The sequence below is a fragment of the Phycodurus eques genome, chromosome 9, assembly GCF_024500275.1.
Source record: "Phycodurus eques isolate BA_2022a chromosome 9, UOR_Pequ_1.1, whole genome shotgun sequence".
Taxonomy (NCBI): domain Eukaryota; kingdom Metazoa; phylum Chordata; class Actinopteri; order Syngnathiformes; family Syngnathidae; genus Phycodurus; species Phycodurus eques.
Window position 1 is genome coordinate 14529360 of NC_084533.1, and position 25116 is coordinate 14554475.

The following is a 25116-nucleotide window of genomic DNA, read 5'->3' on the forward strand; positions in this document are numbered from 1 at the left end:
AAAATTATGCTGCACTTTAGATTCGTAAGAGCACAGTGGCCTCCACAGTCCTTAAACACAAGACCAGAATCTTCCTAGAGTTGGCTGTCAGGCCAAACTGAGCAATTGGGGGAGAAGAGCCTTGGTGAGAGAGGTAAAGAAGAACCCAAAGATCCCTGTGGCTGAGCTACAGAGATGCAGTCGGGAGATACGAGAAAGTTCTAGAAAGTCAACCATTACTTCAGCCCTCCACCAGTCGGGGCTTTATGGCAGAGTATCTCGACTGAAGCCTCTCCTAAGTGCAAGACACATGAAACCCGCATGGAGATTGCTAAAAAACACCTGAAGGACTCCAAGATGGTGAGAAATAAGATTCTCTGGTCTGATGAGACCAAGATACAAATTGTTGGCCTTAATTCTAAGTGGCATGTGTGGAGAAAACCAGGCACCTGTCCAGAACAGTCTCAACAGTGAAGCATGGTGGTGGTAGCATCATGCTGTGGGTGTGTTTTTCAGCTGCAGGGACAGGGAGACTGGTTGCAATCGAAGAAAAGATGAATGTGGCCAAGTACAGGGATATCCTGGACGAAAACCTTCTCCAGAGTGCTTAGAACCTCAGACTGGGCCAAAGGCGCACCTTCCAACAAGACAATGACCCTAAGCACACAGCTAAAATAACGAAGGAGTGGCTTCAGAACAACTCTGTGACTGTTTTTGACAGAGCCCTGACTTAAACCCATTTGAGCATCTCTGAAAAGACCTGAAAATGGCTGACCACCAACGTTCACCATCCAACCTGACAGAACTGGAGAGGATCTGCAAGGAGGAATGGCAGATCCCCAAATCCAGGTGTGAAAAACTTGTTGCATCATTCCCAAAAAGACTCATGGCTGTATTAGCTCAAAAGGGTGCTTCTCCTAAATACTGAGCAAAGGGGCTAAATACTTATGGCTGTGTGATATTTCAGTTTTTCTTTTTTAATAAATCTGCAAAGATTTCAACAATTCCATTTTTTTCTGTCAATATGGGGTGCTGTGTGTACATTAATGTGGGACAAAATGAACTTAAATGATTTTAGCAAATGGCTGAAATATAAAAAAGAGTGACAATTTTAAGGGTGTCTGAATACTTCCCGTACCCACTGTATGTGGAAAAGATCAGGCGTACAAACTGGCATAAAACAGATGATTGAATTTTGTCCCAATTCATTGTGATGTAAAGTTGCTACGGTGAAGTTTTATCCCAATGTTAAGCTTTGTTTGTATTATTATTATTTTTTGACTTCGGTGCTTACGTTGGTTTGAAGACTAAAATAAATGCTAAAAACCATCAGTGCAATAGTGCAAGCAACCATTTACCTTGTTAGCTGTCTCAATAGGCGTATTTTATTGTTTTACTCACCCAGTTGACTGAAGCTCCTCGCGATGTAGGCTGATGCTCGCAGCGCGTCAGACGGTACACATCGTGAAAGCCTCCTTTGCACAATATAATCTTATTCCAAGTGTTGCTCTGAGGCAACTGGTCATTCATTTTAACAAAGTTAAGACACACTTTTGTTCGCCAGAACTAAGACAAGAGCATGAAAAATCCTCTTGGACCATCAACATCCTGGTCACCATCTCTTCCAGCTTCTTCCCTCATGTAGGCGCTATTGATCAATGCGAGCTAAAAAAAAAAAAAAGCAGACATTCCAACAGCTTCTTCCCTCTTCTTATTAAATTAAAGCTAGAGGACTCTGTATCATTTGTACAACTGTAATTGTATCAGCATTAACACATTACCGGTAACTTTTTTATTGCAAAGTGACTCTCCGTAATGTGTTTTTATGTTTTTATGTCTCACAAGTATTTTCTGTCAAAATGGCTGTCTATTGTCGTACTAGAGCGGCTCCAACTACCGGAGACAAATTCCCTGTGTGTTTTTGACATGGCAAATAACGAGGATTCTGATTCTGATTCTAAAAACAAAAGGTGCCTCTTCTAAGTTGTACTGCCAAAATCCAGATGTAAATACCTGAAATGTTAATCTATTGTCTAATTTTTATCTTTTGACGTCATCACCAAATATTTTCAGTCTTCAGCAAAAACAAAGGTATTGGCCTCTCGGATCCAACTTTTTTTTTTTAGGGGAATGTAGCTACAACAGTTCCATACTGTTTGTTCCACACACATGCAGCTCAATGAGCAGCGATCCAAACAGTGTTACTCTAACATACAAGCTCTCCTCTTGCGTTTTTGACCTGAAGTGACTGACCCAACTCAGAGCTCACTGCGTGCTAATCATCCCGCGGTGGTTCAACAAGTGATTAACGATTAACTCTGAGAAGTTCAATCGTCTTCACATTGAGAGGTTGAGATGTGAAAGTTTCTAAATGGGGATTCAGGAGAATTGTGGTGTTCTCTTTGAAGCAATAATTACCGTTTCAGCAGCACAGAGCTTCAAGCTGCAGGAGGACGATAGTAACTTTGTGGACTCGTCATTAATTGGAACAAGAGTGGCAGCGTCTTTAAAAACATCACAGTCAGAACAGAATTTAAACAACTCATGCAGTTTGTCTATTGACTGCATAATCACAAAAGTGCAAAAACAATGCTGAAAAATAGATTATATGCACTGTAGCTTGTCTTTGGGAAACAAAATAAGGGCTCTATATTTCATAATACACTGAGCAGCATCTCTCAATAATTTTGATCCATTAGGAGTAACATCGAAAAGCTGGGGGAAACAATAACTGCAGAAATGGTGTAACTCAAATAAAACAAGTGAAACATGAATATAACATTAATCACTGACATTTAGAAAGGTTTTGGAGTCAATTTGTTGCAATAAGCTGGAGAAAATGTTTTTTTGTTTGGTTTTGTTTTGTTTTTTTGATTCACACATTGAAAGAAATTTTAGTACAGATTTGTTAGTGAGAGCCTTTTGTTTCTGGAGTCTGAGTTAAATATTCAGACTGTTGGGTGTACTTCAAAGGTGTTTATTGCATTATTAATGCCAGAATCCGATTGCACACAGATAGCATTGGAGAGATAGTGTCAGAAAATATGGTTCGAGTTGCCTTCTCTGCTTTTACTTTAAACTCATTATCTTGTCTAATTATTCCTTTGTCCATTTAAGCAGCTTAATTCAAAGAACTTTTCAGAATCTTTATTTATTTATTTGTTTGTTTGTGTATTTACATTGAATTGCTTCCGCTAATGCAGCAAGTAAATTATAAATTTTATTTGCCACCTCTAGTGCCCATACCACACTTTGAGAATCACTGCTTGAGAGAATCTTCAGACATTGTCATGCCGAGAATGATTTGTGGCGAGTGTGTCGAGTCTTGTGCCGTTAGGCATCTTAAAACCAACAGCTTCTAGCGTTCAAAAATATATTTAAAAAAATACATTGAAGTAAGTCTTGCTTTTTCTGTTATTAGCTAACATTTTTAGCCTTTATTATAGCCACGCCCCCCAAAAAATCAGGACAAATGAAATGGTGAAAAAGAGTTGAATGCTACATCTAAACTATTCAGTACTATATAGTTCTTAGTCTTGGAACATGCTTTCAGCAATCATCTTCAAACATATATCATGTATTGAAAAAATGTACAGGGTCTTTAAGCACAGAGTGTCACCTCTGTCCTTCAGTATGTGAAAACTAGCTAAAAAAACAATTGTGACATATTATATTGGGGCAATGATAGGTCACACTTTTGGAGCAATGGTGTTCCAGACGGCTGAGATTTCTCTCTGGCCTTGGATTTATTTGTGCCGTATGAGTGTGTCGGTAATAACAGTTAAAGCTGCACCATGGGGAGATTATCGGACCATGCTATATTATCACCCAAGCACACGCATCACTTCTTCTCTGCTCATTTCTCAGAAGGAGCTCACCAAGAGATCAACTCTGTGTGTTTGTGCATGTGAGCCAAGCACATGTGTGCATGTATTGATTTTCTTTTCATGTTGCGTAATCTGTGTGTTTGTATGCACGTGCATGAGGATGCGCATGTTTAGAGCACTGACATGACTGTTTGCAGGGTGTGTGTGCATGCATGTAGAATGACATTTAGCAAAATGTGGCGATGAGAGTAGCAACATCTGACTCATAATTGAAGGGCCATAAATGTAATGTGAGCATGAACGCGCCTAACGTCTATTAGCCTTAGATGCTGAGCCTTAAACCAGTGGTTGGATGTAGCACGTTGAACCAGGAATCGACAGGTCCACTTTACCACCCTCCCAAGTCTGATTACCAGAGGTGGGTAGTAACAACCTACATCAACTGCATTATATGAAGTACATTTCTGGATCAATTAGACTTGTCAGGGTGGTTTCATTGCAACACACATTTTACTTATACTTACGTATTTTTGTGAAGAGGAAATGCTACCTTTACTCCATTACATTGAGGTACTTTCTGCTTGCTACTTGTATTTTTAGCTAGAGGTATTTATTATTACTTACGTGATAAATTTTGGTTTGTCAGAGAGACTTTGCAAGGGTATAGGACTGTGCTACATCATACTGGGATGTATTTTTAATATTCTGTGTAGAAATGCCTCCCGGCAGCACATTGGGCGAGTGGTTAGCACATCGGGCGAGTGGTTAGCACATCCGCCTCACAGTTCTGAGGACCCGGGTTCAAATCCGGCCTCGCCTGTGTGAAGTTTGCATGTTCTCCCCGTGCCTCTGTGGAATTTCCCCGGGTACTCCGATTACCTCCCACATCCCAAAAACATGCACTGTAGGTTAATTGAAGACTCTAAATTGTCTCTAAAGTGCAAATGGTTGTTTGTTTATATGTGCCCTGTGATTAGCTGGCAACCAGCTCAGGGTGTACCCCGCTTCCTGCCCGCAGTTAGCTGGGATAGGCTCCAGCATGCCCGTGACTCTAGTGAGGATAAGCGGTGTAGGAAATGGATGGATGGATGAAAATGCCTCCCACTGACAACTAAAACCACAATAATATATATTAAATATCTCAAAATGCCAATCAAAGTCAACCATTTATGTAGGGTAATTAACGAATGACACTCAATAGTTTTGAGTTTTATACAAAAATACAAAAACATCTCAAGTAGCATTGAAAGCAGTCACAGATTTACTCCAATCAATAATTTAGCGATTGGAATCATCCATCCATCCATTTTCTGAGCCGCTTCTCCTCACTAGGGTCACGGGCGTGCTGGAGCCTATCCCAGCTATCATTGGGCAGGAGGCGGGGTACACCCTGAACTGGTTGCCAGCCAATCGCAGGGCACACATAAACAGACAACCATTTGCACACACATTCACACTTACGGGCAATTTAGAGTCTCCAATTCATGCATGTTTTTGGGATGTGGGAGGAAACCGGAGTGCCCGGAGAAACCCCACGCAGGCACGGGGAGGACATGCAAACTCCACACAGGCGGGGCCGGGATTCAAACCCCGCTCCTCAGAACTGAGGCTGACGCTCTCACCAGTCGGCCACCGTGCCGCCCGACTGGAATCACATGAACTGAATTCACAGGGGATAATATGAGCTCATGTTACTAAAACCTGGTAAATATCACAAGGTAAATAACATTGCTGAGGCACTATGTGGACTCTGTGACTAATGTTTATTTATGCAACAATTCCCACTCTTGTGCAAATTCTGCAGTGGTTTGTTTAAATCCAAAAGCTGAGCTTTGTTTATGAAGGGAAACAATATGCTCCAATTTGTTGCCATATCAATAATGAACGCCGCACATAAAATATACAATGAGGACAAAGATCCTATATCGCTTCAAATTGATGGTGTAAATTCTATTAATTAAAAAAATAATAAAGTAGTCTCAATAGTGTTAAAAAATATTAAGGAAATTATATTCATGATGGTTAGATGATGGATGAAATACTGTAGGTAAAAAGCTTGGTTAGTGTGGTAACAAACTCCATTTTCTATTCACTTTTTCAGATACTCTCCACTCCCCTCCCCACCCTCATGAACACACGCACACGCACAAACACACTTACAGACAGTCAGGTACAAACACATTCACACTTCTGAATGATATAGCTGTGTGAATCAATTTGCAACCAAACTCAACTCAGACGAAATTTCATATTTTTCTCGACATCTTATATACTGGCAAAAATCTATTTTATTTCAGCACAAGAAAGACACAACATTCCATATTTCCTCATGTAGTGGCCTCAACTCTAATAGAAACCTGGTTCCTTCTGCAGTTGAGTCATAAACATGCCCTAGGCACTGCATGAGTGAATGCTCTGATCAATAATACACAAGCATCAGATTATTATGTTTTTGCATCTTTCCAGTGCATCATTTTCCCTTGTCTTTACATGACAAATCATGGTAACCCAGCAAGCAAACTCCAGAGTTACTCCAGAAAAAGATCCTTTAACGTAAGCAATGTGGCTGGAAAATGCCGAAAAAAAAAACAACTTACCAAGAACTCCAACACGGTAGTTGAGGGTGATAACGATGACATTCCCGTAGCTCGCCAGGACGCTGCCATCAATCATGTTGCCCGTCCCCTCCATGTAGGATCCCCCGTGGATGTAGACCATCACAGGCTTGGCCCCGGTGTCTCGTATGTCTGCAAGAGTGGCCAGCGTTACCACATTCACATTGGATGCTCGCCCATTGATGCTGACGGCGACTCAGTCCACATTCACATAGGCTTGATGGTCGACAAACAAAGTGACCGTAACCTCCCAGATACCGGCTCTAACGGGCAAGGAAGCATCATCCGATTGCTTCTCCAGCATCCGAATGTCAACTCATTATATTGAGATTGATTCTGTTATAGAAATTGCCATCTCAGCTGCAAACGACGTGTAATTGACCTCTAAGAAAACAAACTATTAAACTTGTGTTTGGCTTTCCAGGAAGCACACAGACTTCCTAAATATGGGCAAGTAGGGAAGCTACTCTGACCTATTCCCTCACTGAGAGGGGCTAATTTGACTCGACGGTGATCGGAAAAAGCACTCGCTAATTACACAATGCACCTTTCTTTTTTCCCCCCAGTACGGGCCAGTGTGCGCTAACTAACTTGTTTGCACAGAGTTGCAGGACATTGTGGGCTATTTATTGTACTCCCAAACCAGAGATGGATGGCCAGCTGGACTCACACTTCGGCCAGATAAGGCACATTTACTGCTGTAAAGGGAAGAAAAAAGCCTCTGTCTGAGGAATAGTCTTCTGAATTAGTGAGCAGTGGGGAGACAAGACAAAAAGTCTCTCTCATTTACACTCCTGCAGCCCCCCCGCCACACACCCTCCCTCACTTTGTATCATTTTCAATCACAGATTCGCCCCTGTCTGCCTCCTGCCTTCCTGCCATCTCTTTCCCGCAACTTCTCCCCACCCCTTCACACTCTGAGAGTGGTGCGAATGAAAAGGGGTGCAAAGGGAAAAAAGTGATGAAGAAAGCAACAGAGTGACTAAAAAAGGGTAAAGTTCAGAAAACTAAAGAAAATTGAGAAGAAAAATACACACCAAGGGGTTTGGATTGAACTGGCCTTATAAAATGGTATCCCGGTTGCTATAGTGACTGCGAAAACTCTAAAAGTTCTACCACATCCTGAACAGCACTATTTTGTTGATACACGTTTAAGAGCGATGCAAACGTATGTGCATAGCATATATAATAATATAATGCTGACTTTTAATTTGCTGTGCCTTTATTGGACAGGTATCTGGAAGGACAACAGTGAAATATGATTTACAGCTGACACCTCTCTGTGTACACGTGTCTTTAAACAACAGGAGGAGAGGATGTGTGATGTAAAGGCAATGTGGGAGGTACAGTCAAAGGGAAAACAGAGACAAAGAAATAGATGTACCACAGACACATAGGAGATGAGGCAGGAACAAGGGGCAGAAATAAAAAATAAAAAATAAAAAAACAAAAGAAAATAAATTAGTCACGTCAATGTCATCAGTCACTTTTTTTTGTTGATTCACATCATGTCACCATGACAACAGTTCATTCCCTTTTTGGAGTGTGACATAATACACTTAGGTCTATTTGTTGAGAGCTATTTTTGTATTTGATCTAATGTGGGAAGAGTCATACAGATGTATAAACAACTCGCTTACCCAATTGTGCCAAATACTGTCGTTGAATATTTTATGGAATTTCCATATTTGAGTAGCAACATTATTTGGATGTGAGTGGATATTATTAACAATTGAGATAGGGTTTGATAATTGGTATAGGGATCTAAAGTCAGAACACTGTGACCTGACTCTTTCATCGATGTCAAGGCAAACAAATCAACACGTAATTGACCCCCTCCTTAAAAAAAACTCAAGAAAACAAGATAACATCAAACATTTTCATGGGTGCACTGTGTCCGGTGCTGGAAAAGAAAAGGAGAGTTCATTAATGCACATATCAGTACAGTGGGAATACAACTGCATGCACAATTGAAAATAATTTAAATAATAAAACATTTTAAAAAAGACAAAATTATGAATTTTTGTACAAGACATGCTGTTTTTGCAATAACTGACGAGACGAATCAAAAATTATTTGACTGACACTTTCCTCACAGACAAAAACGCACTTTCACTCTGAAACCCTTTGACCACATTTACAACTTATTTTAGATAAATACCAATATCGACGGTATACTAGTCTGCTGCACATTGAGATGTAATGAGAATAGTAAGTAAAGCTCTATATTATATCGACAAACCCTGACAGTGACGCACTCCAAAAACATGCTGTGCCCAAAATACTATATTTAGTCACGAAGACACTATTATTTTCCATCATTTCAAATTGTTATGTGTTTAATGTATATTACAGGAAGACATTTCTTTTTACTTGTGATTAAAAAAGAAAAAATACGTATTTTATTATTCTTCACGATTATGCTCGTGGAAAAAAGTGAACCGCTGTTGATAACAAATATAAAACGTGAAAAATAAAACGGTTAACTTTTAACACTGAATGACAAAGACAGAATAGGAGGGTGATTTGTGTCAAACACAAACCTCATGTTTTTTTACTTCTCACACAAGTGTAAAAATAGGTTATCAACTTCTAATAAACTACAACACTCTACCTTAACCAAGAGAACTTATTATACATTATTATATTTCACTGCTTCTCTTCTAACATTATTCTTATCTCAATAGCCTTGAAGTGTAGCATAAATGCCACACAAAAAAAATGCTGTCTTGCACGTTATTCTGAGTTCTAAAATAGTCTTTACACGATCAGGATTTTTGGGGCAGATCACCAATCAGCGAGTTAAAAAAAACGATAACCGATCACCGATCCGATCACAAGATGGAGCAATGTGTCTATTTAAGTGACCTGTTAATTTACTGTATATACTTTTGTACTTAATTGCTCAAACAATTATATTTACAATAAATAATGTATATTTGTTCCTCTATTTATGCCAGTGAGGCATAGTGAGAGACAGAACAAATTAATGGTCTTCTATTAGATGGCAGGAAGTACATACAGTAATTAATGTATGCACTTTTTGTGATATGTTGTTTGTTGGTGTGCCGTGAGATTTTTCAATTGTAAAATATGTTCAATAAAGGTTGGAAATCACTGCTCTAGTCAGATCGTGTATTCTAATCAGTCAGGTCAAACCAACAGTACAACATGACAGAAATAATGGGTGCTAACTTACTGTAATTAAATTATTGTCATTAAATTACTTCACCCACACCGAAGCTTTAGAGCATGATTCGACAGAACGGCGCCATGTTTACACACAACCGTTAGTGCTAGCACTAGCTTGCTAGGCGACATAACGTTTTGTTGCCTGCTTGCAAGCCGTATCGTATTAAAAGTATGGGATACCTCAAGCAAGCCTTAAACGAACGTCCTCTCCTGAGCACCGGTGACCACCAACACACGTTTATCCCCATTTTGTTGTTATAATACAGTTGGCGCGATCCACTCTTCTTGTCGTCGCCACGGTAACGAGTGTATCCGGTCGCATTTGAGTTGCCAAGATAAAGCCCAATGATCGTAAAAAACGGGATGCGGTGGTATTGGAATACATGATTTTATTGCAGTAGTCTGACATAGTGCAATCGTGAAAGAGCAAATGTGTCTTGTAGTCTGATCTGTGTTGTCTGTCTCAGACGTCTTGTCTGTCTCACACCTATGACATGTTTTTTTTTTTTAATAACTGTATCAATAACGTCATTGATCGGCGAATTATGACATTAAAGCCGATCAGTCGATCAGCATAAAATGCTAAATATTGGCCGATACCGATCAGACCGATTAGATTGGTGTAAAGTCTAGTCTAAAATGACGTTATGCATGCTGGTATTTTAAACTAAAGCTGTGTGCTTCTCAGAGGATTTTAGAGAAACATTAGTTGAATGTTGAATTCTATGCGCTTACGGCTGTTCTGTTACGGCTATTGCACAGTACAGAGCATTGTATTTTATTGTATATGAAATCCTACTAAACATTTGTTAGATTCTGCTCTGAGATGAGAAAAAGTGGTAGTCAACACTTCCGCTGACAAGTTCCAAAAATATAGCAAAGCACGTCTTTTAACAGGACATATGGGAGCAGAACCTTTCAAGTGAGTAGTGGATTGATTGGGCTGCTGGCAGGCCCTATTCTCCAGTCCTGAGCCTAGTCAATATATTCTACTTCTGTAAGAGAAACCCAGTCATTTAGCCCCTCTCTTTCTCCATGTGCCCCTCAATCTGTGCCTTTGTGCTTTGACACTATCCATCTTCACTGAAATCAGTTAGATATCTGACATTAAAAACAGGCCTTGACACTGTGGCACAGGACAGAGGCAAGCGGAGATAAGAGCGGCTGGCATTCTACACTTGGTGCAACGTGGTGGCTGTCAGTGGCTCGCAATGAGGTCTGTGGTGGGGTGGAGGTGGAGTGGGGGCAGTGGCGGGGGTTGCGATGTGTGACAATGTCCTGATGTGGCAGGACATGACACGCATCCTACTGTAATGTTCTTGTCAGGCCAAGGTTCACACTTTAGTCATGACAAGTCCATTACTGGCTGTTTTCATATTTAAAAGTGCCAGCATATTTTCTTCTTTGCTGTGGAGCTGCTTGCAAAACATTTTGTGTAATTACACCAAATTATACAGCTGCTACAAGTCACTGACAATATTTGGAATGTCACCGAATATCTGCTTTCATTCCCTTTCATCCACATCAAATGAGTTACTCTGTGTGTGAGTGTGTGCATATGTTTTTGTGTGCGTGTGAGTGTGTGACTCGGTCTTGAAGGGAAAAATGCTAACATGAAGGAAAAGGCTGTAACACAAACGATTTAAAAAATAGTGAGACGCCAGTTGACTTTCAGAGGCTGGCATCCATTGTTTTACCTTCCAGTTTTGGTTTGGGTGTTCTCTTGACATTTCCATGACTAACACAGGTGTATATTAAAAAATAAAATAAAATCTTGGCATGGCAGCTCCTGCATGAAAGAAGTGTGAAAGTGAGTGCCTCCTCTATGAATCTTTGCATCCCCACTGCACGAGTAATGGCAGCAATGACCTTTGGGTGAAGGTGACTTCCTGCTTGGCTGGTGGTTTGTGGTCTAAATGTGAGGTTGGCAAGAGGGAGTGTGTGGTGTGCTGCATAGAAAAGAGAGGATAGCCAAAGATAGATGACAGCTGAGAAAAATAACTTGAGGGGACCCTAGGTTCCCTAACACACAAAGACAGATGTTTGCCCCCAGAATGAAATGAGAATGTGTTTCTATCATCAATGCAAACCTCAAAGCTGTACAATTATAAAAACAAACGAAGTTATAATCAACAAACAGGAAGGATGCTGTGCGAGAGTTGCTACTGGTAATCAGTTAGCGAGCTTGACACCAAAACTCCATAACTGTTTTCCATGAAACCTTGATGTGCATGTGCAAAGGACGATTTTGATTCTTGGCATTTTTGAGCAGCAGAAATGCACAAAACACTTACATTTTTCAAAAGGTTTCTAGGTATCTATACATTTAAGAAAACCAACTATAAAACCATTTTCAAAACATACAAGTGGCCAAAACAACACATTTCATGATGTAGTTGAAACTCTGCTGTATTAAATAAAGCCATTACATTCTCTGACAGATTAACAAATTGATTTTAACTTTTCATTTTCACTTTCAGTCCACTTGCATTGGGGCCAAATTGGATAGGGAGCCACCAAATCCGGTAGACAGGACTGTGGTGTAAAAAGCTTACTGGGTGTGGAGTTTGGCACACACTATTTTTATGTGCATTAACTCTAGTGGTATCACCCAACCTTTTAACTTTTTCAATGAAATTATTCAAATGGTCATGTTTAGGATTGACTGATTTTATGTCTTACATGCTTGTTCTTCACCAATTATTTCTTCACACTTCAAAAGGGCAAGAGAAAAAGATAGCGTGGGCTGCCAGTGCCTGTGGTGAGTCAACCTATCAACTCAACCAGACCATTATTGAACCTGTTTGAGCCCTTCAGTGATTTTTCCAAAATTAGTCTCATTTGTATGTAATGTAGACGGCGTCGAGCACTAATGGACTACAATCGAATGATCTAAGGAGTGGTTAAAACATGTAACATAATAAATAATACAACTTGTATCTGGAATCGGTGATAGAAATTATTTTGGCATCAGTTGTTAGTTTTAATATTTACATACACATACAATAATGTATTCAGTGGCCGTTTCTGGTATGCGCTATATGTGCGTCCACACAGGGTGCCATTTCATGAAGCACTTTTCGAACCACAGAATGGATTTCAGAGTGAGGGTCACTGGATGCACAACCCATGAAAGCAAAACAACTTGACAACTTGTTGATTATAAACGCAAGCTGACCAGCATGTTTTAATTACATGACAATCGACGATTGCGAGTTATGATTTTCTTTCCTTTTTTGGTTCAAGTGAATTGACAAACCTCAAGTAAGAGGTATTTAGTATTCTTAGAACAATGTCGGTGTCTAGTGTCTACTGACAGTTCAACAGTAAAAGTATATATATAATGACCTAATTTTTCAGAGGTTAACAACTATGTTATACTATGCAAGTACTAGTAGTGAGTTAAAAATATCTTCTTGTGAATACTTACTGCGTCACATCAGAAAGAATGGGATGGAGGGAATGGTGTGCAAATTGCTCCCCAAGTCGATTCAACATTCCCCACCCGGGCACCCCGAGATGAGCTGGGGGCTTTGCTAAATGGGCATCCATTTATCCTCGTGCAATGGAATTAATGGTAATACCTAGGGAGGTGGGTCTCGGCTCTGCTGCCTGGCACTGTGTTTGTGTGCCTATCCTCGTCGGTGCTTGGAAGCAAGCATTGGTTATACTTTCTAGTGCCTGCTTTACTTATTTGATGGTTTGGGGTGTACATTCTCGCAGGAGGCCTCCTTCCTGAATGGAGCTGCAGCCAAACAGCGGGCAGGCGAACTGACACACATTTTACTTTTCATTAGTGGGAGCACCTTGGTCCACAAAAGCCATGTTTAGCCTCGTTTCCTCTAGTTCCATCGCCACTTTTATCAAACAACAGCAGTTAGGTGACTGGAAGCTTGCACCGGCCTATTTACAGTGTAATAACAGCCTCTGGAAAATTGGGTCTCTATTGTGGGACAACGTAAATCACGGCGACTTGGCCTACACACTCATGTTGCCGCAGGGAGTTCTAGGATGAATTTGAATAGACTATGGCGGTGCCACTGGGTTGACTGTCACTCCGAAAGACATGAAGAAGAAAAACAGACGTTCAGAGGGGAAGCCTCAGGGACAGTCTGACAGACAGAAAGATGTACAGTATATGAACAGGTAATTTTACCGTTGCCCTTCCTTTGCATTAACCTGTAGAAGAGGCTATGCTTTTGGCCGTTTGTGTGCATTTTCACAGGCTCTGCGCTCTGTTGAGTGATCTCTGTTGATCTCTGCACTCTGATGAACACTGATCAACATTTTTGGGAAAAATATGAAGTTCACTATGTGAGAAAGGTTTTAGGTGTGTTTTTCTTTTTCGTCATTTATGATGCTACCTCAGCAATATATGATGAACTTATTGCAATGTAGTCGTAACGCAAATAGTGGTATACACAGTTGTGTGCTGGCTGCTCAGTACAATATAGCTAAATCTACAATAATATTAATAGTATGCCTCTCTGGCATGAGGCATGGGCCTCTTATGCAAATTAGCCACACCGCCTGCCTCTCTAAGGAGGCTGGCTGCACAGTAATATAAGTCAAAGTGAACAACAATGGTAAAAGAAAAAGCAATGTATAGTGGAGGTGCTAGGTGAAATCTTCCTCTCGTCCTCACTTTCTGGATTTGCCCCACATAAATTTTACGCACATTTTATTAATTATACTGTAGGGCTTATTGTTATTTATGCTGGTGAACTGGTGAAATGGGGAACGCTCTCATGCCCATTTAGAATATTACTTTAAAAGAAATGCCTGTACCGATAGTTAATAAAGTGTGAAAGGGTGTGGCACTGAACAAGGGAGAAATCAGTTTATATGTTTTTATATTCAAATAGCAGGTAAGGGATATTTTTATTTAATATTTGGACGAAAGTGAACATTATAGACACAGCCACCGTTATTCTGTTGTGTTAGGTGTTGTTGTAAATACATACTAATAAACGTATGTTTTCAGAGAAAGCTCTTTTTGTTGCAATTTAAAAAAAAGAAAAAAAAAGAAAAAAGACTAAATCTGAAGTTCATGTCTTGGGGCTTGTAAAATGGGGGAGGACAGCTCAAAGGTAGTGGGAGGGAGGAAATTATCCCCAGATAGACAGTCAGCCAAGTGAGGCAGCATAGTAATGCAGAGGCAGAGCGATGGAGGTGCTGAGCAGCCATAGAATACAGCAGCTCTGCACAATGAATGAGAATGTGGATGGGAGATGAAACACCAAGGAGTGAGTGAGTGGGAGTTCTCTGTGTGTTCTTATTCTACTTGCCCTTTAACATTAAAACTAACATTCGATTTTCATCAGTGACATATGCAGTGCATTCACCAGAAGGGGATTACTATTACCCGCAGTAATAGTACGCTAGAATAAAATGCGAGGCAACTTGGGAGGAATTTTTGTTTTGCCTTGTATTCTCATCCATCCTTCAGTGAATGGTGCCCTTTTCAAGAGGCAATACTTTGGGGGCGAATAACAGAGGAACAGGGAAGTCCCGGAACACTTCTTCTTTCCGTCTTTCTGTCACAGGCTGATGCTTCAAAAGCACATATTTACCAGAACAATGAAAATCTTCTCGATCATGTTAAAGGATTGATGGCCAACACAGGCATTAGCTAGAGCACTGCGGCAGAGAATCCATTGGTGTGGTACTGTGCTTTCTACAACGCTGTTCTGTAAATAGCTTTAGTTCCGCTTGGTAACGAATAGACGTGTCACAATATCACTCAGGCTAGTTTTGCACAGCTTAGAGACCAAACAAGCTGAACACGCCTGTTGAGACGTGCCAGACAAACAGATCGACCCTCGTCAGCATTTTCCATGGGACTCCAGGCAGACGCATGTGGCCTCCCTTGAAGGGATGCAAAGCTGCAGACTGGAAGGAACTTGCCTTAAGTTGCAAGAGCTCACCCTGGGCTTGAAGGAATTTGCCATAACACTTCCTATTCTGTGATCAAGTTATATATCAGGCTTTTTGGAGAGATGAGAAAACAAGTCAACATCTGGAAACAATTCTTCTCAATGGCCTTTTTAAGATCCAACCAATTTCAGCAATTTGAAGGAAGCGCGGCATCAATGAGAAGTCAAATACCAAACAATAGTGTCTTCCCCCTATATGAGCTGACTTTCCAGTAGTCTCTTCTCACAGAATGTGTCAACATATTTTATAAAAATGCAATCCTTGACAGTGCTTTATCTCGATACTCAACACCATGCTTGCATCACCTGGCCTGGTGTGGCTTAAAGGAGGCAAAGGCGGCAAGATATCAAGGGTTTGCTTAAGATTTCAAGACTTAAGACATTTCTGTTGCAGCACATGAATCTTCTCTCATTCTAATCTCACCAGGAGATCCAGCCTGAGCCTGGAATATCCCAAGATAAATATGGAAAGTGAACAATACGATTGCTGAGCAGCAATATTCCATTTTTAACACCGCTCGCCTCTAATCCTCTCCAGCGGTCCTCATGAACTGCCTCTCCTCATCTAAATCTGCTGGCAGACCTGCTGAATAGGCTGATATGATACCGCTGCCTCGCTTCCTCTTGGCCATTTTTGCCACAAATGCTGTGGCTGGACATACCTCCACAGGGGACTCTTACCGCCACCTGTACGCTTGTAAAAACACCTTGTCAACACCAGACATTCAAAAGGGTTAAGCGGGACTTTTATCTTGGTTGCCACCTGATCTCATCTGACTCTTTTGCGATAACGCTGGTTCAATTTAGATGCTGATCACATTCATTCATTCGAAATACAATAAGAATGAATGAATAAATCAATAAATAAATATTGCAGTGTGACAGTGATTCATTATAAGGAGAAAATGATACATGAAGAAAAAAATAAAATTTTTGGAATAACCATGCATCATCTTTGTTCACCATGAAAATACCTTCGTCTTCATCACCGTCGTTATCCGATAAATCCTCACCCTGTTTTTTTGCATGGGCCCCTGTTTGGTGAAGCAGGCAGAGACATAGAGAGGAACAAGCAATTTCAAAAAAAGCAACAGCACTAAGAATAGTGTGGATTATTTCATTGCATTTGTCTTCAATGAAAATACCACAGCAGCAGTTGAGATCACATAACAAACATAAAATTGACATTATTCATTCACATTTAGTACAAAGGAGTATTAGGACCATAGAGGGGGGAAAAAAAGTAATATATCATACAAAAATGAGGAATGAGAAAAAGTTGCAATATTAGGAGAAAAAGGTTTTGGAGAAATTAATTCATTATCTAGTGAGAAGATACACAATTTATTTTGAGAAAATCAATCTAATAAAAAATCATTTTAAAAAACTGTCATATATTTACTATCTTTGGATAGTAAAGTTTTTTATTTTACAAGAATAAATAAGTTATATTATGAGACGAATGTAAAGGATTGTTTCACGTGACCCAAAAAATTATTGTCCCCTAAACATCATTAGTATCAACAGTATTTCATCATGAGAAAAAAATAACTTTCTTCTTGAAACCTTTCACGTTTTTTTGTTTTTTTCCCCCAGACTGGTACTGCTACTCCTTCTTAACATGGTATAATATTAATAATAATATTAACATTAATAAGAAAATAATGGTATTTGTCACTACTACAGAATTCACAAATAATACAAAGTCGGAGAATACATATTCATACACTTAAGAATCATAATACATTTCCAGGAATATAATTAACCAACTTTAAAAGCATCAACAAGCTCCAGAAAGTGGAGTAATTGTAAAAATGAAGAAGACTGGATTCTAAATTAGTTCCTCCTTAGAATCAGAGTTCGTTTGTTTAGTTTCCAGTGTTTAAATGTTTTGAAAAAGGGTTGAGTGCTTCGAAATGATACTTTAGGGGATTTACATTTGCTTCAGAAATGCACCTTGTACCAATTCTCAACATTCGCTGTTAACGAGACTTTAGAGAAGGAGAAAAAAAAGCCAGCAGACAATGGGCTAACTGGCTAATGACATGCTAATTAACACGAACATGCTCAAGAGATCAGGTTTTAAACTACAAGGCCAAAGCAAGAGCAAGGATTTCAGCTTCCAGAGAGATTACATTTGAATAAAACACAAGATTGTGAGTATCACCTACACACACCAACGTGAACAATTTGTCTCTGCACCCTGCCCAGTAAGTAATGTGATGTTGTCATTGTGCTGCATAAAAGTGCAAACCCTCCAGGGCACCTGAACATCATGTAATCTTGCAGTGCTCAGGTCTATTTTAATTTTTTTTTTTGTTCTCAGCTGTACACTTAGTTTAGCTGTTTCCCGTGCATATCTGTTTGACTGCAAACAGTAGGGCCTGTGGATAGCAAATTGCTGTCAGTCAATCAGTGGAAGAGTCAATCACGAGGCCAACATAAATCACTTGTAAGGTTAATTTAAAACTGTTGCTCTGTCAAAAAAAAAACCAATAACAACAGTTATTAACATACTCGTAGCAATTCAATGATGGAATGAAGTGCCACAGTGAGAAAGAACAAGTTTCCTGTTAGAGAATTTGGACGTAATTCATGTAATGCTTTAATATGGAATGTACGAAGGCATGAGTGGCCAAACCCTTTGTCATGGCTTGTGAACTACTTTTCAAATGACCAACTAAAAATTCTCTCTCTCGTGCTCTCTCTCTCTCTCTCTCTCTCGCTCTCTCTCTCTCTCTCTCTCTCTCTCTCTCTCTCTATATATATATATATATATATATATATAGGGGTGGAACGGTTCAGAAAAGCCATGGTTGAAACGAACAAGCTTTAACGGCAGACTTTTAGCTTTATTTTGAGGGTATATACATCCAAATCAGGTAAACTGTGCAGGAATTATAAGTTTTTATGTGGGGTGGCTAGCTGCATGCTAGCATTGCTTATCCTCTGGTTGCTGACGTAGGTCTGATGCTTATCTCTCAATACCAAAATAGGGCTCACAAATGTATAAACTGTTGGCAGTTTGTTTCAGCACTATTAGTTTTCTGGGAAATGTGCCCAAACTTATTTTTTCCGACACTACAATGCAGCTCAGAAGCCAAAGAAATACAAAAAAAAAATGTCTTCGGGACGAACTTAAAGGTGATGGGAAATGTATTTCTCTATGTAAAATCACAACACATTGGAGGTAATACTGTGCCATAATTAACTCACTTAATGCTAGCCGTTTTTCAGAAAATGGGAGAGCCAGGTGCCAGCCATTTTTTTAAAATTTTGACTGATTTTTGAAAGCCTACAGCACTAACTAACTAACTAACTATAGCAACATAGACAAGAACTTCTTTCATCAGGAAAAAAACTATTTCTACCTTTTTCCGTTCTCTAGTAAACAGCAGTTCAAGGGTAAGTTTCTTGAAAATACCTGTTTCTAAGAAAAATAGCGTTTTGTGAAACGATGCATTCCAAGCATTTTTTTTGCTTTTATGACACCTCAAATATCTAAACAATGCTTCACTACTATATTACAACATAAATAACACAAAAAAGGGTATTTTGATTGCAAAATAAGTTTATTCACAAATATAGCACATGCATCTTTAAATTGATGATGAATGAACTTTGAAATATGTACAGCTGTGTGTGTGTGTGCGCACGTGTGTGCGTGCGTGTGTCTGTGTGCGTGTGCATGTGTGGGTGGGTGCGTGCGTGTGTGAGTTTAGTGGGTTCTCAGTCAGCAAACAACAAGCCATGAACAGCCCCACCACTGCTTGATGCATTTCCTGTAAATGATACAAAAATAAACAATTAGCATATAAAACAAATATATTATTGCTGCAGTATGAAGTGGAGAAAAATACTTTCTTGTAGGAGTGCATCTGCTGCTGTATGCACCAACTGCAATTTCTAGAAATATGTACAATTACCACAAAATATTTATGTTGGTGCTACAGTGCGATGAGGAAAGGGGGAAAAAATTCTACATTACACAAATCACTATCTATAAATAATCACTGTCTATAAATAAAAGAACGACAATTAAAAAAATCTATCCAATTCATCTACAGTAGCTACCGATGCACCACGTTTTTTGTCTACAGGATGCATAATTTGAAACGTGTAGTATCGTAGGACAAATTGTCGTGCTTATTTATGCACGTTGCATTTTAAAAATGGTAAATGGAGTAATCGCTCAAGCTATGGATGTTAGCTTTGAAGTTAGCAAGTTCTTACCTCTTCCGTGACTTTCTGGGGGCTCAGGGGAGAACGCCCTGCTGGTCCCAGTTAAGGACGAATCTGGATCAGGCTCATTGTAATCCAAATCCGAATAGCCGTCGCCAGCCAACGTTTCGGGGGAAGTGGACCGTGATATGGTCGCAATCTCACCGGGGGCCTTCGAACGCTCGACGCAACCAGAGTTACACGCCCTTTATTGTTGTAGCGTCATCCCTTTCCCGTTTTTTGGGAAGAGGATGATGATGGGGTTAGCAAAATTCTGTTTTAGAGTAAGCTGTCTGTATTTATCCACGATTTTTCGCTTTAACTGTCGATCACCGTCTCTCTCTCTCAACCACGGTCCTACAACTCCCCACCACGCCCACATGGGCCCTCAACGAATGTCGTCTTCCTCTGACAAAGCTCTGATCAAAGCAACAGCTCCCATCTAGGGTCGATTTACCATACTAAAATCCTTCCCAAGCCTATGGTAAATATTGTGACGCTGCGCCAAACCCTCTATTACAATTTATTTTGTAAAGAAAATTTAAAAACACGGAAAACGTGTTAATACGACTTTGGCACTAAGTAGATGGGTTTGTGAAAATGTATTAATATGTCTCTGGAACTAAATGAGTTAAGTCAAGTAACTCTGCGTAGCTCTTGACATCCAGTCGCCTGAGGTCCGAGCAACAACAAGTTTCGCAAATTTCTTATAACGGGGCTCAAGTGTCCATGCAGCATGATATAAAACCTGGTCTTGTCTAGCAATAAAAATAGCAATCGCACGATCAATTTCTTTTTCCCTCTTTGACTCATGGTGTCCAAATAAGTGGGACGTGTGCTCCTTGTTTTTGTCTGGCACTTATTTTCTCATTGGGGTGATGCCGGCGTAAATTTGATGTCATGTTTGTTGCATTTCCACTGATGTAGACAAGCATCTTGTGACAGTTTTGTCTACGACACGCTGGCCAGCTAGGGCATACTTAACAATCAAACCAAAGCAGTTCCAAACACCAGATTTAAAAGATGGTGATTTCTGGACGGTCTATGGCCATGTTGCAACAGCACATTAGCTTCTGTCTCAGCTGCTTGGAGTGCGTTTGGAAATTTACTCCAGGGCTGCTCTGTTACACTCGGGACCGCGCACTCTGAGAGTAGAGTTAGGGCGTCAGGGTGAATTTCCGAATACATCCTTCCTTGGTCGGAATGAACATGTGAGAAGCAGCATAGTGGATCTGCTCTCAACGAAGGCGTAACGCGGAGTAGCTTAGCACAGCTCCTCATCGTCAGAGGTTTATACAGCAAATATAAAATGATGTATCGTCATTTAGTGCGTACCAAACCGTGACCACTGTATCGAATGTTTCGATACAGATACATGTATTGTTGCACCACTAATATACATGTATATATTGTATATATAACAACTGTACAAACACCTATAGCCGGATACACAGTAAAGAGCCTCTTAGCGGAGGTCATCCATGAACTGTTGGTTGTACATTAAGATGTTTAAAATGACTGTGTGGGCGGGTAAAAGATTTAGACAGAAACACAGAAGAGCTATTAACAAATTATAAAAAACCTGAAATCTGATTTTACAGCTCCAGGAATTGCATTGGCAATTTTGACATAATTTTTTTGAGACAATAAAGTCTATGTTTTTGCTTTGATGGGAGATGTAATTCATGGTTTCCTTTAGCAGGAAGTACTAGTCACTACATTATTTTAGATCTTGCATTTTGGGAATCTGGGCATTTATTATAGAAAAATAACAGCTAGCACGCTAAACAACTTGCTTTCAGTCTTCTTTATGGCACATTGCTGTTATTCTGGCTTCCTCTAGATTTGACACGGGTAAATAACAGTGAGCATATTGAGTATGAGTGCTTCAGACAGGCATGGATTGGATGGCAGGTGTCGACAGGGTAGCTCTGTCACGATAAATCATGGGGTGGGTGAGCCTGTATGTGTCAAATATAGACCTACAGTTTAATATGAAGCCCAAATATGGAGCGACTCTGGGGACAAGACTATATTTGAGCTTCAAAGTTGAAACTCAAAGGAGGTGAAATAGTTTGGCATACTCAAAAAATGAATTAGGCTTCCAAGACTCCATCTAGAATAGCTAGTACTGGTCATGGACAAGGAAAATGGAATCCTGTCACATTCATCTGATCAAATAACCCAAAACTGACTTGTTGGTTACATTAAGTGGAGCAAAGTGCTACTTTTTATCAGTGCGCAATCAAAGACAAAAAAAAAAAGGAGTTTGGCTTGGAGGTTTGTCATTAAGAAACCACACCATGCACTAATTCATTCATACACTCATATATGAGATTTATTAAATGAATCCACAATTCTTCAATACATAGGGGAAGGGCTGAATGGTAACTGCCTTTCCTTTGCAAAGGGAAAAGGTTCCGTGACAATTGATGAGCCTCGGAGTTAAATATCAGAAAGGTCAGAATGTGGAACGGCACTTTGTGAAAATGTGAAATGTTGCAGGCTTGACAATTTGAAGCCGTTATATTCAGTCTCCAATCCTCACGTGGCCATTTTCCTCTTCTAGAGAAGCCGGATCTGTATCTCCTCCTGTCTGTGATCTTGCTCTCTCTTCCTCCTCTCTGTCCCTCTCAATCTGTCTCTCAGAGGAGAGGTTAAAGAACAGCTTGGAAGGGACACACAAGAGCGAATGATGGAGAATGCAGCTGAAAGGTTAAGGAGACTGTAATCCTGCCATAAAGGACGGCCAAAAATTCACACTGTGCAGCAGCGGCTCTCAGAAAAATGAAGTAAAAAAACAATAAAAAGCTGTTTTGTTTTGTTTTTTAAAAAAAGAAAAAAGAAAAGAAAATCTTGCTGTCTCTCTAGTGGTGGATAATGGAAAAAACATGTTAACACCACAGGCTTCTGAGTACGAGAGAAAGCACAGGTACCACACTGGAATAATGTTACATCACTATGATCAATCACAGCTTACAAAACTGTTGGTGTCATAACACCTCTCAGTGGTTATTTTGAATTAGTTATGACGTGTAAGAGAGAAAAACTGACGTATAACCGCTACATTGAGTGGTCTTTAAAACTGACATGAATATAAATAAAAATATACAGTACATACATTGTATGTATATAGGTGACCCTCCAACACAAAACTCATTTGAAGTCGCACGGCCGTGTTTTGAGTTATATACATTTTCTGAGAAGGCATTAAAATGCTTTCCAATGATGTATGGATTGTGGTAATCGGGTAACATTTGGTGAAGATACACTATATTACCAAAAATATTCGCTCACCTGCCTTCACTCACATATGAACTTAAGTGACATCCCATTCCTAAACCATAGGGTTCAATATGACATCGGTCCACCTTTTGCAGCTATAACAGCTTCAACTCTTCTGGGAAGGCTGTCCACAAGGTTTATGAGTCTGTTTATGGGATTTTTTTTTACCATTCTTCCAGAAGTGCATTTGTGAGGTCACACACTGATGTTAGATGAGAAGGCCTGGCTCTCAGTCTGTGCTCTAATTCATCCCAAAGGTGTTCTATCAGGTTGGTGTCAGGTTGGTGTAAGGCCAGTCAAGGTCATCCACACCAGACTCTCTCATCCATGTCTATATGGACCTTACTTTGTGCTTTGGGATGAATTAGAGTGCAGACTGAGAGTCAGGCCTTCTCGTCCAACATCACTGTGACCTCACAAATGTGTTTCCGGAAGAATGGTGAAAAAAATCCCTACACACACTCGTGAACCTTGTGGAAGGCCTTTTCAGAAGACTTAAAGCAGTTATAGCTATAAACGGTGGACCATATTAAACTCTATTGATTAAGAAGGGCATGTTGTCACTAAAGATCATACGTGAGTCAAGGCAGGTGAGTGAATATTTTTGGCAATATAGTGTATGTCTGTTTAAAGATCAGAAGCGGCGTTTAGCAACAAGGAAGTTTTGTTTACATCACAAGGGACTGTATTACGGCCTCTTGTTGGTTAAAAGGTGTAATGACGTAGATTTGACTTAAATCCACAGGTGCAGAGAACTGCAAGCTTTCTGTTGATACCAGACAATATGTAGTTTTCCTGGTTTTGTGTGCAGCAGCAGCCGATTAGTGTCGTTAATTTCTCTTCATTGTCTGACATTTCTCATGGAGATTTTGCTGTACCCTCTCAATAAAAGCATTTTTCCCTGAGGCATTAGGGTAAGAAATTCCAATCGATTCTCACTGGGAAGTGATCTTTACTTATTTTTGTGGCATTGGAATCACATCAGATAATCAATCTTTTTCATGTAGTCAATGCTTTCTGGGAATTTGCTCAAAACACAGCCGTACAACTTGGAGAACCTTCAGGATCAGGACAACTTGCTCTGATTAACGGAACCATGAATTCTGCTCTTTAACAGAAAATCCTGAAGGAGAATGTTCAGCCATCAGTTTGTGACCTCAAGCTGAAGCACACTTGCGTTCTACAGCAGGATAACATTCCAAAACACACCAGCAACTCAACTACTAAATGGCTTTAAAAACAAAATGGTTTTGGATTGGACTAGTTAAAAGTTCAGACTTGAATCCGATTTAAATGCATTGCACCTTAAAAAGGTCATTGGTTTTTTGCTGAATTCCAACAATTCCACACGGAAGAGTGGGCGAAAATATCTCCACAGAGATGTGAAAAACTCACTGCCAGTTATAGAAAACACTTGACTTTAGTTGTAGCTGCTGAGGATAACTGGTTGGGCCCAGTTATTAGGCTTAGTTAGAACTCTCAATGGCAGGAGGCACATTCGGTCACAATTGCGCTTTCTGTAATCTGTATTTTTTTTTTTTTTTCTTTACAGGAGCAGGTGATTTGACTAGTGCCCAACTCCAACACCTGGTATTCCTAAGCGGTTTCCCACCCAAGTACTAACCAGGACCGACCCTGCTTAGCTTCTGAGATCAGACATGATCTGGTAGCATGTGGGGATTGGGCCGGTTATCAGGCTTAGGGGGCCATTAATTTTTCACAGGGCCAGTTAACTGAAGAGTAATAAATGAAATTTAAAAACAGCATTTTAAGTTCACTTGGGTTACATTTGTCTGATATTTAAATTTATTTGATGATCTTAAACATTGAAGTCAGCAAATTATGCAAAAATATAAGCATTTGAGAAGGGGTCCAATACTTTATCACCTTACTGTATTTCACAGTATTTTTTCCTCTCTAGCCTCCCATCTAGTAGGACTGTAAAGTGCCCAAAGTTTCTTTTTAATTGACTGGTTTGCAAACCTTTGCATGGGATTGTTCAGTCCCGGCACCTGGCTCTGTTACGGCAGTCTTCAGCCTTTATAGGAATGATTCTCGGAT

At 39.9% G+C, this 25116-nt stretch overlaps 1 protein-coding gene across 2 annotated transcripts in view; it reads right to left on the reverse strand.

Annotated features, from left to right (window-relative positions):
* LOC133407941 (neuroligin-3-like) overlaps window positions 1-25116 on the reverse strand; it is a 186886-nt gene that overhangs the window by 112068 nt on the left and 49702 nt on the right. Inside the window, exons 4-5 of one of the 2 annotated variants that reach the window (XM_061686304.1) lie at window positions 16524-16583; window positions 6404-6553 (exon numbers count right to left, since the gene is read on the reverse strand). In XM_061686304.1, coding sequence (XP_061542288.1) covers window positions 6404-6553; window positions 16524-16583 — 210 coding nt within the window. The remainder of the gene's footprint in view (window positions 1-6403; window positions 6554-16523; window positions 16584-25116) is intronic. The other variant, XM_061686303.1, reaches the window with a different exon arrangement.